The sequence below is a fragment of the Trichomonas vaginalis genome, chromosome IV (assembly GCF_026262505.1).
Source record: "Trichomonas vaginalis G3 chromosome IV, whole genome shotgun sequence".
NCBI classification, from domain to species: Eukaryota; Parabasalia; order Trichomonadida; family Trichomonadidae; genus Trichomonas; species Trichomonas vaginalis.
In genome coordinates this window covers 25,802,906-25,818,795 of record NC_067206.1, presented here as the reverse complement: position 1 = coordinate 25,818,795, position 15,890 = coordinate 25,802,906, and the positions used below count along the sequence as shown (strand labels likewise).

Genomic DNA, 15,890 nt, shown 5'->3' with positions numbered 1-15,890 from the left:
AAAATTTGTTAATCAAATTAATAATTTTTTTTCTAAATATCTTAAATATCTGGATCACTCACTGATACGATGAATTAAACGATAAAAATAATACAAACTCAACTAAGTTTCCTGTCTTTCAACCAAAAAATATTATGCAATTTAAATTAAATTGTTTATTCAAAGATAAAACAATGATAAAGTAATTATAATTATCATATACTTTATGAATAACTCTCTAATTGGATAAGATTTTCGTACAAATATTTTTATTAATATCGATAAGAATATGTTTACCTACTATCACCATATGTCGATAAACGAGAGTAGAGTGATTTTTATCATCGAAACTTTTTAAAAGCTGTAAGCAGGAAGTAATAATCTTGTTTTTTCTGAGTTAGTTGTAGAACTATTGATGCCCGAGTTATCATTGTGATGCAGAAGGATATCAATGTACTGACTGAAGGATATGAATTGAATTGAATTTTATTGAATTTCAATTTGATCAAAATTTGTTGAAATGATATGAATATGTCAACTTCTGTATCATTCTCCTTCACTCCTTCCTTATTCTTTCGAGAACGAAGCTAGCTCAGCTTTCGCTGAGCGAATTGACACTTTTCATGCCCTAAACGTACATACTCTCAAATTTATCGAAAAAATTAATACCACCTAAACTAGTATATTCTTATTTTAAATATGATATTATCCTTAGAATCCACACTAGAATATATTTAAATCAACTTTTAAAAAAGTTCGAATCCTGCGCGTCTCACTTTTTAAATTTTTCAAAAGGAAAATTATATTCTCCTAAAATGAAAACAATTTTCCAAATTGACTTCCTTAATGGAAATGTATACTTGTTGATAAAATGGATAAATGTTGCTTTTGATCATCAAATCACGAGTTTTGGATGTTTTTACAAGTAAAAGTGACAAATCCGAATGACAACTTTAATTCGGCAAGTAACCTTTGATCAGGTTATCGAGAAAATTGCCGTAACTACAAAGAAAGGATTTTCTCTTTATGATTATACAAATGGACTGATATTATATCATGGTCCAGGAGGATTTGAGCATATTGCTATATTAAGTGATTCAAATATTGTTGTTTTATCAGGTGATGGTTCTGATCCAAAATTTGCTAAATCTTCAGTATTTTTATGGAATATCGAAACGAATGAAATAATTAAAACGATTGAACACACTTCAAATGTCATAGGTATCTTTTTCACAACAGATATATTGGTTGTTGTCCAAGAACAATACATTACATTCTACAATACATCCAATTTCGAACAAATCTTCAACCTAGTAAATTCAACAGGTACAAAAGATCAGATTTCAATTGTGCAAACTACTAACTTGTCGTTAATTACATTGCCTTCAGCAGATGGAAAATCCTTAAACGTTTGTGACTTCCACGACCCAGCTTACATATTAGGAACAATAAATATCCCTGCTTCAGAAGTTACTTATGCTGCTTTTGATAGACATGCAGAATTCCTCGCGATTGTTATTGATAGTGGCAGATCTATCAACTTGTGGTCATTTGACAAAAAGCAATTCGTTTCTAAATACAAGAGAGGTACATTTGCTGCTAAAATCACTGGTCTTGTATTTGATAATATGTCAAATTATTTCTTGATGACTTCAAGTCGCGGAACAATACATGTATTCCAAGTACAGAGAATCCCTGATCCGAAGAGAGCTACTATTAGGTCTAAGTATTCTTTAGAATTGCCAAAAGGAGTAGATTTAACTTGCTGCTTCGACGCTGCCGGTTATACCATCAACGGTATTAATTCTTCTGGCCAGTTTAACAAATTACGTGTTGATTTAGAAAAAGGTATGCTTGATTTAGTTGAAGAAAAGCCAATTGACTTGTAAAACTGTTTTTCTATTAGTTAATTATGCGATATTTTGATTTTTCTTTGAAATGCATCCTATTCTGAGTTGCGAAATGTTAAGTGAATTATAAATTGAATTTCAAGAAGTAATATTATATCGTAAAACACTAAAAAAGAAAACTAATGTGAAGGGGTAGTAGCTCACCGGTAGAGCAAGGGATTGCAGATCCCTGAGTAGTCGGTTCGATTCCGGCCTGCCCCTAAATTTTTCTTTTTCTTTTCTAATTTTTCATATTCCAATAAAATGAAAGTCACCACAATAACAACAATAAAAGCTCAGTGTTTATAATCAGTTAATACTATTTTCCCTTTTTATATCCTTTGGTAAAATTTCATTTTATTAAATTAACTTGTTTCTCTTTAGGAAATAAAAACATTCACCTTCATTATTACTCATGGCTTAAAAAATGTAAAATTCTAATATAACTATATCATAATTTTTAAACAAAACAAATTTGGTATATTGAATTTATAACAGATTGGTTAACAGCAGATGTGAGTGCTTCATTCAATGATTTTTCAATTAAGCTTGGTTTTTCTATCTTTTCTGCTAGTCCGAAATCTATTTGCTTCATGATCATGTTGAGAGTTGAATTAATACTTTCATTTAATGATTTATCAAGTTCATTTCCAACTTTTTTGGTTGCCATTTGAACGTAATTTGGTTTAGAACTTTGTGAAATGTCATTTGTCATAATAGGATAAGGAATGCTTCGTGAAACTGCATCATTAATTGATGCTTTCAAAGAGTTATCAAGTTGATTTTGTATAAACTTCTTTGAGATGTTAGTTACATCAAATAAAGGTTTTTCGGTTCTTTTGCTGAGTAAAGGAATTGATTCATCATCTGTAATATCTCTTCTCTTACTTAATAAAGGTATATCATCATCCGGATTTCGTTTACTAAGTAAAGGTATTGATTCATTTGTGTAATCATTTCTTTTACTTAATAAAGGAATTGATTCATAATTATTATTCTTTTTGCTGAGTAAAGGAATTGATTCATCGTTTGTTTCATCATTTCTCTTACTCAATAATGGAATATCATCATTAGTATCATTTCTTTTACTTAATAAAGGAATAGAATCATTTGTTTCGATATTCCTTTTACTGAGTAATGGAATATCATCATTTGTATCATTATTCTTTTTACTTAATAAAGGAATGGTTCCTTCAATTGTTGTTTCATTGTTTCTCTTACTTAATAAAGGAATGTCATCATTAGTATCATTATTCTTTTTACTGAGCAAAGGAATTGTTTCATCATTTGTTGTTTCATTTCTTTTGTTCAATAAAGGAAGAGAATCATTTTGTTTTTTGTTGTTGGAATTCTCAATAAATAATGGAACGTAGACGATGTTAAGATGTCTATCTAATGATGAATTGACTGCATCATTAATGATTTGAGGTAAGAAATCAAAAAATTTTTGAGGAAATTCGAAATTATGACTTGGTTTTTCTTCATTTTTGATATCAGGAAGAGAAGGAGGTTTTGGTAAAGAAGCAGAAGATATTAAAACAGGTTTGCTGTTATCATCAAAATCAGATATAACTTTTTCACTAACAACTTGTTCTTCAGCTTTATCTTTTTTGTTTTCTTTCTTTTTCTTTGGACTTCTTTTCTTTGGTTTTTCAATTTTAACTTTCTGATTTTCTGAAGTTGTAGAAGTATTAAAATCAGATGTTTTGATGTCATTTCCGGCCTCGATTGGTTTTGAGATTGTTAGTCCTTGTCCGAGTCGAATCGGGACACAAACTTTAGGAGAATAAGCATTTGAAGAAGTGCCACGAATTTCCGGAACCACTCCACCACGAAAAAATCTTTCTGCTCTGAATTCTTTTTCTTGACGAAAAAATTTCGGAGGCAGATTGAGTTGGTCCGAGGAAACTTTTGGTTTATCTTCAGGGCTTTGATTCCTAATTACAATCTCATCACTATCCGAGTTTGGTTCTGCAGTTATAGTCGGTAATTCTGGATTTGCTAATCTATCTTCCTGTTCATTTGTCAAAGCTTGGAAAGATAATATTGATAATGGACTTTGTATCGAGTCATTAACAATAGAAATAATAGTTGCGTCTAAAGAAAGAATGAAACTCTCTGGAATTTCAATTTTTTCTTCTTCTTTTTCACTTGATTTATCTGTAGTTGTAGTTATCAAAGTTTCAGAATTAGATCCTAAGAATGAATAACGATTTGTTCCTTCTAATAAATTCTGCATAATTATCATTGGTTCTTCAACATCTCTTACGAAACTTTCGTCCAATGTAATAGTGAAATGGTTACATTCGTCAGGCAATTCTTCTTCGAATGTTTTTGTGTCGAAATCGAACGTAACTTTCTTCTTATTTTCACTTGATTTTGATTCTTCTTCGTTGCTTTTGATTGTATTCTTTGGAGATTCCGTTTGAATATAAGAATAATCGTTATATTCATCACCTGATTCTTCTTCTTTTGGTTCTTGATCTTCTTGAGAATTATATTCGGAAGAATATTCTTTATCTGTTTTCTCTTCCTCTTCTTCATCATTTAAGAAAGCTAAATCTTCTTTGTCTATTGGATTAATGTTTAAATTCATTATTATATTAACTTGAGCCAGTTTAACTATGTTAGAAATGGAATTGTTCATTGATTGAGACATCCACCTCATTACATCATTTGTATCCAAAATCTCTTCATCATTAATCTCTAATGGATATTGTGGCTGCAAATCCCAGAAAACTCTTGGAACAAAACGAGCAACTAATGATGAATAAGTTCTTGTCAACCATTCATCCAATCCTGGCATTTCAATAAATGGAACATTGATTTTAGATTCATCATTATTTTCTTCTTCTGAATTATATTCATTTTCATCAATATTCCTTTCTTCTATTTCTGCTCCATAATTTTCTTCTTCCTCTTCATTTGACTTTTCTAATTCCTCGTTAGAAGTTTCTTCTTCTGTTTCTTCAGTTTCATCAAATCCAAGAATTCTTGTGTCCATTAGATATAAAGTATCAATGATCATCCAACTTACTTCGTTTGGAAGGAACTGTGTAAATAAGCCAGTGAAATTAGGTAGTTTAATTTGAGGGATTTCGACTTTTTCCTCTTCTTCTTCATTCTGTTTTTCTTGAGGAGCTTCACCTTTCATAAACTTAGCGAAATCATCAAGGGATTCTTCCTCAGCTTCATTAGACGATGACGAATGTTGCTTTGAAGGAATCAATACTGCCTTTGAATTATCATGTTCTTCCTCTTCTTCTTCGAGTTCCATTAAATCCATTGCATTTGAGGATAAAGGAATCATTTTCTCTGGCTTTTCTTCTTCTTCATTAATTGAATTATCAATTGGAATATCCTCTTCTTCTTGAGATTGAAGCTGATTATCAATTGGAATTTCTTGTTGACTTTTTTCTTCTTCAGTGTCAATTGCAAAATCTTCTTCCTCTTCTTCTTCGATTTTATGCTCTTGAATCTTTGGAGTTACTTTTTCTTTCTTTATTAGTTCCTCTTCTTCATCAATAACAAAATCTTCTTCTTCCTCTTCTTCGACCTCATTATCTTGATTCTTTGGAGTTACTTTTTCTTTCTTTATTAGCTCCTCTTCATCAATTACAAAGTCTTCTTCCTCTTCTTCAATTTCATTATCTTGATGATTTTCATTATCATCGATAACAAAATCTTCTTCTTCAGATTTAATATTTTTCTGTTCAGGTTTTTCTTCTTCTTCATTGTAAATAGGTTTGATATTTCTCGACATTGGTAGATTTCCATTCTCTTCATCGGAATATTCATCAACATTGTCAATGATTGCATCTTCCTCTTCTTGATTTACTTGTTTTTGTTGAATAAATTGATGTTCTTCTTCTTCAACATTTTCATTGTCGATTGTTTGTGGGATTTCTTCATCTTTTGTTGAATCAATTGTTTGTGGAATAGATTCATCAATTTCTTCTTCGATATTATTCATCAAAAGATCTTTATCATCTTCTAAATGATATGATAAATCAAGATCAAAATTGTCTTCTTCATCCTCTTCTTCTTCAATTTTATTTTGCGAAGAATTGGAAGATTCTGGAATTGTCTGATTTTGTTCCTTATCATTATCAATTGTTTGATCCTCTTCTTCTTGATTATCAATAGTTTCCGGAACTGTTTCATCTGGTTGTTGAACTTTATCAACTGTTTCATTGAAATCTAAAGTTTGTTGATTGGAATCAGCCTCTTCTTCGTCGTTGTGGATTGTGTTATCTTCGTTTGTTTCTTGTGTTGGTGTTTCTGTTGTCATTTCATCGATCAATTTCTTCATTTCATCTTTATCTTCATCTTCTTGTTTTTCTGTTTCAAAAGTCAAATCTTTGATATCAAACTTATCTTCTTCTTCACTGTCACTTGCCATGTCTGTGATGATACTTGAGCTTCTTTCTTCAATTACAAAATTGGATGGATTTATAAGATTCAATTTTTGAGTATCAAGTCCAATATCATCCTGATCACTCAAATCCATTGAAGAAGATAATTCGTCAAGATTAACTTTGCTGGTCTTTAACTCTGTCGCATCATCTTCTCTCTTTGAAAACGATGCATCAGGAGGATATTCGAAAACATATTTGTCATCTGAAAAACTTCCACTGTTTTCGTATTCTTGTTTCAACTCTTGTCTGTTCCTTGGACTAAACTGAGTGAATATGTCACTGAAGAAGTCGGAATTATCAAGAACTTTGATGAATTCTTCTGTCAAATCGAAATTCTTTGGCTTTGTTTCATCAGTTTCTGTTGGATAATGGAAATCAAAACCTTTCATGATTCCTGAAACAATCTGAGCAACATCATCAGGAATAAATCTATCAATGACATTAAGTCCATCTTTCTTTAATGCTTCGTCAAATCTCTTTTCAACTTCTTTTCTGTTTTGATTCAAAAATGAATTATTTTCATAAACTCTTGTCTTCAATCTGAAAGAAACAATGTCTTTGCAGACAGAAATGTTGTTTGGAATCTTAATTGGCATTATCTTTGTTGAGAATACTTCAGGGATCTTCAATGATGCATTTAACATTGGAGTAACAAAAATAGTATCCATAAATCTTGGAATAAACTTGTGCCACATAATAAAACATTTTGAAAGCAATGACTTGTTTAATTTCCGCTTTTCATTAACTGATTTGTACCATTTCTTGATCTTTGTTGCATTCCTGGAACCAACGCCAACCATGTAATCGCTCAAAGAGTCTTGGAAACACTTCCTTGATATTTGTGTAACTTTTCTGTTTGATGCTGTTTCGATGTGCCATTTTCTGATTGATTTCGTAAGTAAAGTACGACGTGTTTTATCTGTAAGTTCTTTTCTTGCTTCTAAGAATGCCTTTGTTCTTGTTTGTTTAACAATTTTGTCAATTAAAACGTAAATCTTCAAAGATTTGTTTAATTCATTGCGTTGATACTCCAGAACTTCAATTTGGTTTCTGTATTTCATTTCATTACTGATACTGATCCATTTGGAACGTAATAAACAACGATTCTTGTCGGATTCGTGGATTAATTTGATTTGATTTAATTTAAGCTGAAGTGCGAAATAATTCCAGTTGTGAAGAAGGTCAACTGTATTCTTAGCATTCGTAAGAGATTGTATGTAAGAATTGTGAAGTAATTGCTGTGAAAAATATTTCCAATTTTCGTAGTAATTAATTGCTTGTAAACAAAGTTTTTGTCTTTCTTCTTTGTCAATATCAATCAATCCTTCAAGTAATGTGAACCATTTCTCGCGATAATATTTATGAAGATCGTTAACAAAAAATATTTTGTTCTTCCATGTAGAGAAACACTTCTCGAGGAGATTTTCATTGTCTCTTTCATTAAATGCAGCAATGATATTTTGTGTTTTGATTTCACGTTGTAATTCGATGTAAAATCTTTCCCATGAATCAATAGAAGTCTTCTCAGCTTCTTTATGGATGTTATCTATTCGATATTTGAAGAGTATTTCGTGTAATAATTGTCTCCATTCGAATTTTAATTTCCATTTTTTGAATGCCATCTTTGTTTTCGATTTATAGAAATGAATATACGATCTGTTATACTTTTCTATATCTGATACGTTTCGAATTCTCGCTTTTCTAACTTTCTTGGCAATTAATAATTTCCATTTATTGCGAAGAACTTCTCGATTTTTAGTTTTCTCAGTACTGGATGACTTCTTTACACGTTTTCGATGAGTCTCACCTGTTTCACTCGTGGTTTTTGAAATCCTATGTCGTTTCACAGGTGATTCACTCATAAAATCTATTGAAAATTTACTTTTTTTTATTCTATTTATATCATGAATATCGAATCAGCTTAATTTAATGTGAGAAGTTAAAAGTACTTGATGTAAAATATGAGATAAAATTATTAACGCTTACTAATATTTGATTTATTGAAGAAATTGAAACAATCAAAATGTGTGTTAATGGAAATGTCATGCTTTAATTCAAGATATAGTAAAAATGTAAGTATTCTAGCTATGTCCAAGTTCCATATTGCTTATAACGAAATATTATTTTAAAAATTTTATTATTCATGATTTCGTTTGGCAAATACAGGGTGAATAAATGGCTAAGGAAAACTTAATTTAAAATGTCGAATGAAAAGTCTCCATTGTTATTTATTGTCGTGATAGTTTTCTTTACAACGATAGTTATTATTTGGCCATTTAACGATAATCGTTTTTCTCAGAAAAAAGTGCACGTTAATTTTAGTTGAATGTCGGAAGATCTTGAGCCTCTTCTCGACCGTATCAGGACACATATTTATCTTAATGGAGATCGTCCTGAAGAATGGTTTTTAGATTTCGATAAGCTTAGAAGCGGAAGAGTTACTGCACAACAATTTATTCGTGTTCTTAATAATATTAAAATTCAGCTTACACAAGAAGAGTATGACGCTCTTGCAAATCATTATGCTGAAAATGGACAAGTGAATTACAGGCATTTCTTAGATGAAATCCATGATATCTTTACAAACTTAAATTTGGAACATGAACCCCACGGAACATTAAAGAATTCACGCGAAATTGTTGCTAAGACTCTTAAGACTAATATTCAAAACCTTGATAACGAAATGGTAGCACTTCTTTCCAAATTAGCCTATCAAGTTCGTACAAGAGCAATTCACATCAGAGAAGCTTACATGGATTTCGATCCTCATAACAATGGACGCGTTACACAATCCCAATTCCTTCGTGCAATGCCATTTACAGATCTCAGCACAGCAGAGTTGAATCTTCTGGTCAAAACATATACAGATCCATCTGCTAAGGATGTCAATTACCGTAAGCTTCATCTTGATGTAAATCAAGCTCTCGAAGCTTATAAATCAAATGCTGTTACGGATATGGTTAATAAAGGCCTCTTACCGCACCAGTTGCTCAGCCTATCTGTAAATTCAAAGAAACCAGCAGGAACAGTCTTGGATTGCATTACAAGATTCGCAAGAGTTGTTCGTGAACAAAGAATCCGTATTTACGACTTCTTTTCCGCTCACGATCCACTTAACCAAGGCCTTATTACTCGTTCCAAGTTCGAAGGAACAATTACAGTATTAGGCTTCTCATGGACCGCGGAAGAGATCAACTACCTCAGCGAGAAGTACAGAGAAGTACAAGCATCAACAGAATACGTCAGATATCGCGAGTTCTGCAAGGATGTCGAAGATGCTGAAAATGCAACACTCACATCTTCAGTTCAGACACTCGCTGTCACATCTGAACCATCGCAAGAGCTCAAGCGTATCTTAGATAACGTCAGACATACAGTAATTCGCTTCAGAATCAATGTTCTTCCAACATTTCAGAATTTCGACCGTCAAAAACGCGGATTTATCACAGAACCTCAATTCCATCGCGCTCTTTCAACACTTAAGATCAACATTACTACTACAGAACTTGCTGAAATCGCTCGTTTCTACGGATCTGATGAAGGATTAGATTATTTCAAGTTCGTTGAAGATGTTGATCCCAGCCATTCCCAGTCCCGTCGTGTCTACAAGCCATTGGGTACAGACAAGCAGTCAATTATGGATGTTTACGGTCATACTCCAACCGGAGATTTATTCATTACACCAGACAAAGCCGACGAACTGATTTACAAGTCCAAACGTGGTCTCATCAAGAAGATCGATGAGCACAAGGACATTTCCTCGCTGATGTTCGCCATGAAACAGTGGGCAATTGTAAATTCAGTACAATTTAGTGATTTCTTCACTGATTTCGACAAATTGAACTGTGGCGAAATCCCCGCTTCACAGTTCAGATCCGGATTATCTTTGTCTACCTACAAAGTCACCGAAGATGAGTTTGATCTCATTGTAGATTCATATTCATCAGATACGAGACAAGGATTTGTTTGTTGGCGCAAATTCTGCAACGATATCAAAGAAGCCATTGCTCCATTGGATTTAGAGAAGACTCCTACAGTTACACCAGCTGTTCCTGCAGAGAAATACCAGACGAGATCATTAGTTTTGAGGCCAGAAAAAGACATGACATCAAATGTCGAAGAAATCCTCAAAAACGTTGCAAACTTTGTTCGTTCAAGACGTCTTTCTCTTATTGAACAATTCAAAGATAAAGACAGACTCAATCACAAGCGAACATCAGCAACAGGATTCGCACAAGTCATTCAGTTAATTGGTGTTCACATTTCCAAGAACGAAATCGATACTTTGTGCACTTTTTATAATGATCCAAACACTAATTTCGTTGATTACGTTCGATTCTGCCAAGATGTCGAACAGAGAACAGGCCAAATCTTTGGAGATACAGCATCCAATTCCATTGTTATCAACCAGATTCCTCAGTACTCAAAAGAAGAATCTCCATACTTAGTTTCAGCGAAATCAACTGTTCCTTCTGATGACTACAACTGCATATTAAAGAGTTTGCAGACATATATTTACAAGCGCCAGATCAGATTGAATGATTTCTTCAAAGCATTCGATCCATTGAATCGCGGCATTGTTACTCAACAGAAATTTAATTCTGTTGTTGGACAAACTGGATTGCCTTTAACTGCCAAACAAATGGATTTAGTTGGATTCAGATTTACTCCTCCTGGACAATCTAATATGTTTGATTACAGGTCATTCTGCAAAGAAATAAATCAAATCTTTGGACCAACGGAATTAAACAAAGCTCCAACACCTGAAAACGACAAGAAAGTTGATTCTCTACCTGATCCATCAAAGACATTGCAAGTCTTAGACATCGAACAAGAGAGACAGTTGAATGAGATCATTAAGAGAATGCACAACGATGTTGTAACAAAGAGAATGAACATCCAGGAACAATTCACTGATTACGACAGAATGCCAAGAAAGAACTACATCACGAAACAACAGTTCAAGCAGTGCATTGCTAGATTAGGTTTGTCTACAAGTCCAAGAGAATACGACATCCTTTGCAAGAAGTACAGATGCACTGATCTTGATGATATGAACTACATGGCATTTTGCAATGATATCGAAGGTTCATAATTTTTTTGTTATTAAAAATATTGCTTTCATATATTATCTTTTAAATTACAAAACAGCTCTATTATTTTTCTCTATCTATAATTTTGAAAACCTATTCATTCTCAATGTGTTCTAAAATTCCTTCAATTTCAAACTTGCTGGTGCATGAGAAAGGAGTTTAATGAACTCGCCTCTCGTCCTCTCCATGCGTTCCACAAGTAATAGGTATTTCAACCTCAGATTGGTCGAATTGGAGAGGTGTCTTTTACAAACAAAGAAGTCATAGGAAGACAAATTGCGACGAAATGAGTAAAGATATCCTTTCCAACAGAGTTTTGTTGAGTTAGGATGCATTTTTTCATGGAGAGGGAACATGTTAGAGGAGAAAAAATCATGCGAAATTCAGTGGCTCATCCAGTATTGGTCGTCCAGATCCATTAAGGAACATCAATTCTTTCTTTAATATGTCAGGATATCGTTTAAATTGAAAAGGAACGAATTCAGGAACATTAGATACGCCGGTCCTAATTACTTGTAAAAGAGCTTTACAGCCAGAAACCATCAGTGTAACATTGCACTTAATAGTTGGGTCAAAATTATCGTGGCCCATGTATCTATGGGTAACTTGAACAACAGAAATATTCCGTGAAGAACAGAGATTGACATTAGGAAGATCTCTCATATCACCTAGCATTACTAATATTCCAGTGCGAGGCTGCATGACGATAGCATTAAATAAAAATGAACCTCCTGGAGCAACTAAGCATTTAATTCTTGTCCATCTTTTCACAGTATCAGCAAAATCATCAGGGTTCATTGGTTCTATAGTCCATTTTTCTCCAGGATCAGTAGGCACATGCAAAGTTAAGTTATTATAAAGTTCTTCAATATTATTAATTCTTCGTTTTTTGTCAGGTCTGTTAATAATAGAAAATGTATGTGGAGTAATTCCTCTGACATTAAATCGTTTATAGAATAACTGCCTTAGTCTTTGCAGTCCGCCTACGCAATATCCATTTCCATAATGGAGTGAAGTAACAACTAATAATCTCTCAACAAAAACTTGTTCTTTTTCAGGATTAAAATTTAAAACAGTGACACTCTTACTTAAACCTAAATATCTGAGATACTTATCTGCTAAATGCTTCCCTGATGGTGGTGCTACTACAACAAATCCAACATCATAATAGAATTTAGGTACGTACATCAAAGCACAGAGGAAATCATGAATGAGATGGCCAAAATGAAAATAAAATTGTACATATTGAACCCCAAATTTATATCTGCCTACAGTTTTTAAATGATAATAACTGAATTTGTGATCATTTTCAAAAGTTAAAATTGCGCCTGTATCAAATGTTGTAAATGCTTTTGTAAGAAAAACATATCTATATTCAACAAGATATACTGAAGATCTTAAAAAAATTTCATGTGGAGCAAAGATAGAATCTTTAAATGATGTGTAATAGCCTAGTGATCTATTTAATTGGGATTCTGGGATTCTGTCGACAAATAGCTGAATGGAATTGTATGGAATTTTATAAAACCAAGTGGAATTTGTTAAATTATTGTCTAGTACCTCTTGATACAGACTTATTTTGATGGGTCTTATGATCCATGAATAGATATAGAATGAATGCATGAAAAAAAGAAGGAGGATAAATGAGAAATTCATTGCTATAAAACAATTCATGAAATTTCTGAGTTCATTGAAATTCAAGTAAATGAAGTGAATTTCAGACGTTAAGTTATTTACAAAGAAATTACATGAACGAGAAATCCTCTAAAGTTACATTTTTGATAAAATTACCAATATTCAAAACTTTTAAGGGTTCTGACCGACCACCTAACTCCTCTCAATTTTCTTTCACTTCGAGACACTGTATATGCCTACATGATTGATATTATTCCTTGCACATCACACACTATGATAGTGTTGCTTCATAATAGTCTATACATATATGATAGGTGAATCTCAAATCCACTAGATGAATTTGAAAAAAGCAATTTATGGTATCAATTTTTGATTTTCTCATTTTAAAAATATGTGGTGAAAATGTCTCGAGTTTGACTAAAAATTTTCAAAATTTTCAAAGTTACGGATTTGGCAGCACTTGTATGTACAAAAAATATCCATCGCCAAGCGGGGCTTCGAAGCCACCCCAATCCATAATTATTGAATACAATTTTGTCAAAAATACAAATTCTAGCTAATTTAGATATATAGTATCTATAGTAATGTAACAATATGCATAAATCTATAACATTTTATCGATTGTTTTACTAATTTTGCCGAAACTTTTTCAATCACAAATAAATGATGCTGTCCATGAATATTTAGTCTAGTCTATTGCCACACATTCTATATTCTAGTCATTGCAGATGAAATTTTATTTGTTACTTTTATATTTAAGAAAAAATTTAATTTAAGCTCGATGATACTTGAATATAGTAATATAAAGCAGCATGCTACTTGCTGATAATGGCCATATATTATGTTCATTTGATCTGAAATTGAAAATTCCTAATATATATAAACCTAGTTTGTGAAATATAGCAAAGAAGCATGCTTCAAGTTGATGTGAATATTACCAAAAACTGTAACAATCAATTAATCATAAATTATTGTTTGAAAGAACAAAAACAGGATATATCCACATTGGCAGCTGCCATAATGTTTTTAAATTGATGAATGAATAAAATATAAGTATTATGCCAGGTATGAGTGCTCAGCACAATAACCTTCATGCTTTATTTATGATATCAACTCGTGATTTGCATTTTCTCCTGTTTTTTTGTATTCCATCTCTTTGTAAATATTTGCATTAGCATAGTGCAAATTATAACTTCAAAAAACTAGATGATGAAATAGCTCTTATTGCTGCAGCTTTGGAAAATAAAACAGATGTTTCAGAATATCTAGCTTTGAAAGGAATCGATATTAATGTGAAAAATGAAAAATTTGGATCTGCATTAAATATTGCCTTGAATAAGAACAATACAGAATTATTGAAGTTACTTGTTTCGCATGGGGCTGAGATTAACTTTACTACTCAAAATAATCTCACACCACTTCAGTTTGGAGCCTTATTTAATAATAAAAAAGTTGTTGAAACTCTATTTTTGCATGGTGCAAATATAAATGACAAAACGAAAGATCGAGGCTGCATAGATTTTATACCGCGTTATTGAATCTTATAGAAATGGAACAATTTCTTATTTCACATGACGTCAATATAACAGACAGTGATGGAAATAATGCTATTGTTTGGGCATTATTGTTTAATTATAAATAGTATTTGAATTATTTTCTAGAAACATTCTCTATTAATTTTAGATATTCTTTTAAATTGGAAATTAATAACAAAGATGGTGTAAACTTTTTATTATTATTATTTATTTATTTCAGTGAAGTGAGTTTTGGCTAGTCAAATTTTTTACAAAGCAACCAAAAAATAAAATTTTTTTAAAAATAAGGTCAGGTAGGCGGGGCTTCCAGGCGCGTTGCGCCCTCTAGCCCATAAGAAATTTTGCCCAAGACCCAAGAGGAGGACCGAACCCCAGCCGACCAGCCGGTGACAAAACCAAAACCGTTGTTATTTACATCATATTAATGGTGTCACTTTTTTAAATGTCACTTTTATGTCACTTTTCACAAATTATATATGTTTTCATGTTTTGTCACTTTTCTGTCACTTTTCGGGTAAAAACATTTTTATTAGTTAGTATCCCTAAGTCGTGTACTGTGGCACTGCGCGCCTCCGTACACCACTTAGCGGTTTTGACACTTTACGAAACCGGTAACGTATATTTTACAACACAACCATAACACCAACTTAACCTTAAATATTTACAAAACCATCTGACATATAAACGACTTCACTAATGACTTCACTAATGAATTCACTACCATCCTCACTAAATAAAAATAACCTTATTTTTATTTTTTTAATTTTTTTATTTCATTACAAAGACATGTCCGACTACATTTACTATGACTCTTTCCCAGAACGTTTCCGTGAACTATTCAAAACTCAAGTAAAACTGAGAAACATGCATTTTAACAAAGATAGACCCATTGACGATGAAAGAAACCCCGAATATATTACAATCCCATATGACGCAAAGTTCATTGCATACATTCCTTATGGTCGCAGAGGAACGAAAACTATTTCAACAAAGAACAAAAATTATTTCTGGAGCGATGAAGAAAATTGCCTTATCTACATAAATGCATACTTAAATAAAGCTACATATTGTACAAAAGAAGGTTGGACTGGATTTGAGCTCTACATATACGACGACGATGGAAACAGACGTTGTGTATACCCATACGATAATATGTACCATTGTTTTCATCAAGCATTAAACGAATACATAGTCAGTAAGGGTCTCATTCCTGCTGAGTAGATATGCTTTATTTTTGTTCTGTCATTACATCCAAATAAACTTAAAAAATAAAATAAAAAATAAATGATATCACCACCCGCACACGTATGAAAACATAGCACAAAATAAATTTAGGTGAAG

The 15,890-nt window shown here is 32.2% G+C and overlaps 5 protein-coding genes and 1 non-coding gene across 6 annotated transcripts, besides 2 other annotated features; 4 read left to right on the top strand and 2 right to left on the bottom strand.

The window, feature by feature from the left end:
• Positions 1–923: 923 nt before the first annotated feature.
• On the top strand, positions 924–1,958 carry TVAGG3_0168580 (phosphatidylinositol-3,5-bisphosphate binding; the record flags this gene model as incomplete). The annotated part of the gene is made up of 1 exon (XM_001302649.1): positions 924–1,868. The coding sequence occupies one exon, from the start codon at positions 924–926 to the stop codon at positions 1,866–1,868; it is 945 nt and encodes a 314-aa protein (XP_001302650.1).
• A 60-nt stretch (positions 1,959–2,018) lies between these two features.
• On the top strand, positions 2,019–2,090 carry TVAGG3_0168570. Its single transcript has one exon. It is a non-coding gene; the product is annotated as a tRNA-Cys (tRNA).
• A 90-nt stretch (positions 2,091–2,180) lies between these two features.
• TVAGG3_0168560 (actin-binding protein, anillin/rhotekin family) lies at positions 2,181–8,148 on the bottom strand (the record flags this gene model as incomplete). Its single annotated transcript, XM_001302650.1, has 1 exon — positions 2,329–8,148. One exon carries the CDS (start codon positions 8,146–8,148, stop codon positions 2,329–2,331), a length of 5,820 nt encoding a protein of 1,939 aa, XP_001302651.1.
• Positions 8,149–8,612: 464 nt separating this feature from the next.
• On the top strand, positions 8,613–11,381 carry TVAGG3_0168550 (EF-Hand calcium-binding domain-containing protein 6-related family; the record flags this gene model as incomplete). The annotated part of the gene is made up of 1 exon (XM_001302651.1): positions 8,613–11,381. The coding sequence occupies one exon, from the start codon at positions 8,613–8,615 to the stop codon at positions 11,379–11,381; it is 2,769 nt and encodes a 922-aa protein (XP_001302652.1).
• Positions 11,382–11,406: 25 nt separating this feature from the next.
• Positions 11,407–12,660, bottom strand: TVAGG3_0168540 (glycosyltransferase family; the record flags this gene model as incomplete). The annotated part of the gene is made up of 1 exon (XM_001302652.1): positions 11,752–12,567. The coding sequence occupies one exon, from the start codon at positions 12,565–12,567 to the stop codon at positions 11,752–11,754; it is 816 nt and encodes a 271-aa protein (XP_001302653.1).
• Positions 12,661–15,080: 2,420 nt separating this feature from the next.
• Positions 15,081–15,890: part of a mobile genetic element that runs on past the window's edge.
• Positions 15,336–15,770, top strand: TVAGG3_0168530 (uncharacterized protein; the record flags this gene model as incomplete). Its single annotated transcript, XM_001302653.1, has 1 exon — positions 15,336–15,770. The coding sequence occupies one exon, from the start codon at positions 15,336–15,338 to the stop codon at positions 15,768–15,770; it is 435 nt and encodes a 144-aa protein (XP_001302654.1).
• Positions 15,771–15,890: part of a terminal%2Cinverted (terminal inverted repeat of Maverick-2 transposon ID:TVAGG3_0168460) that runs on past the window's edge.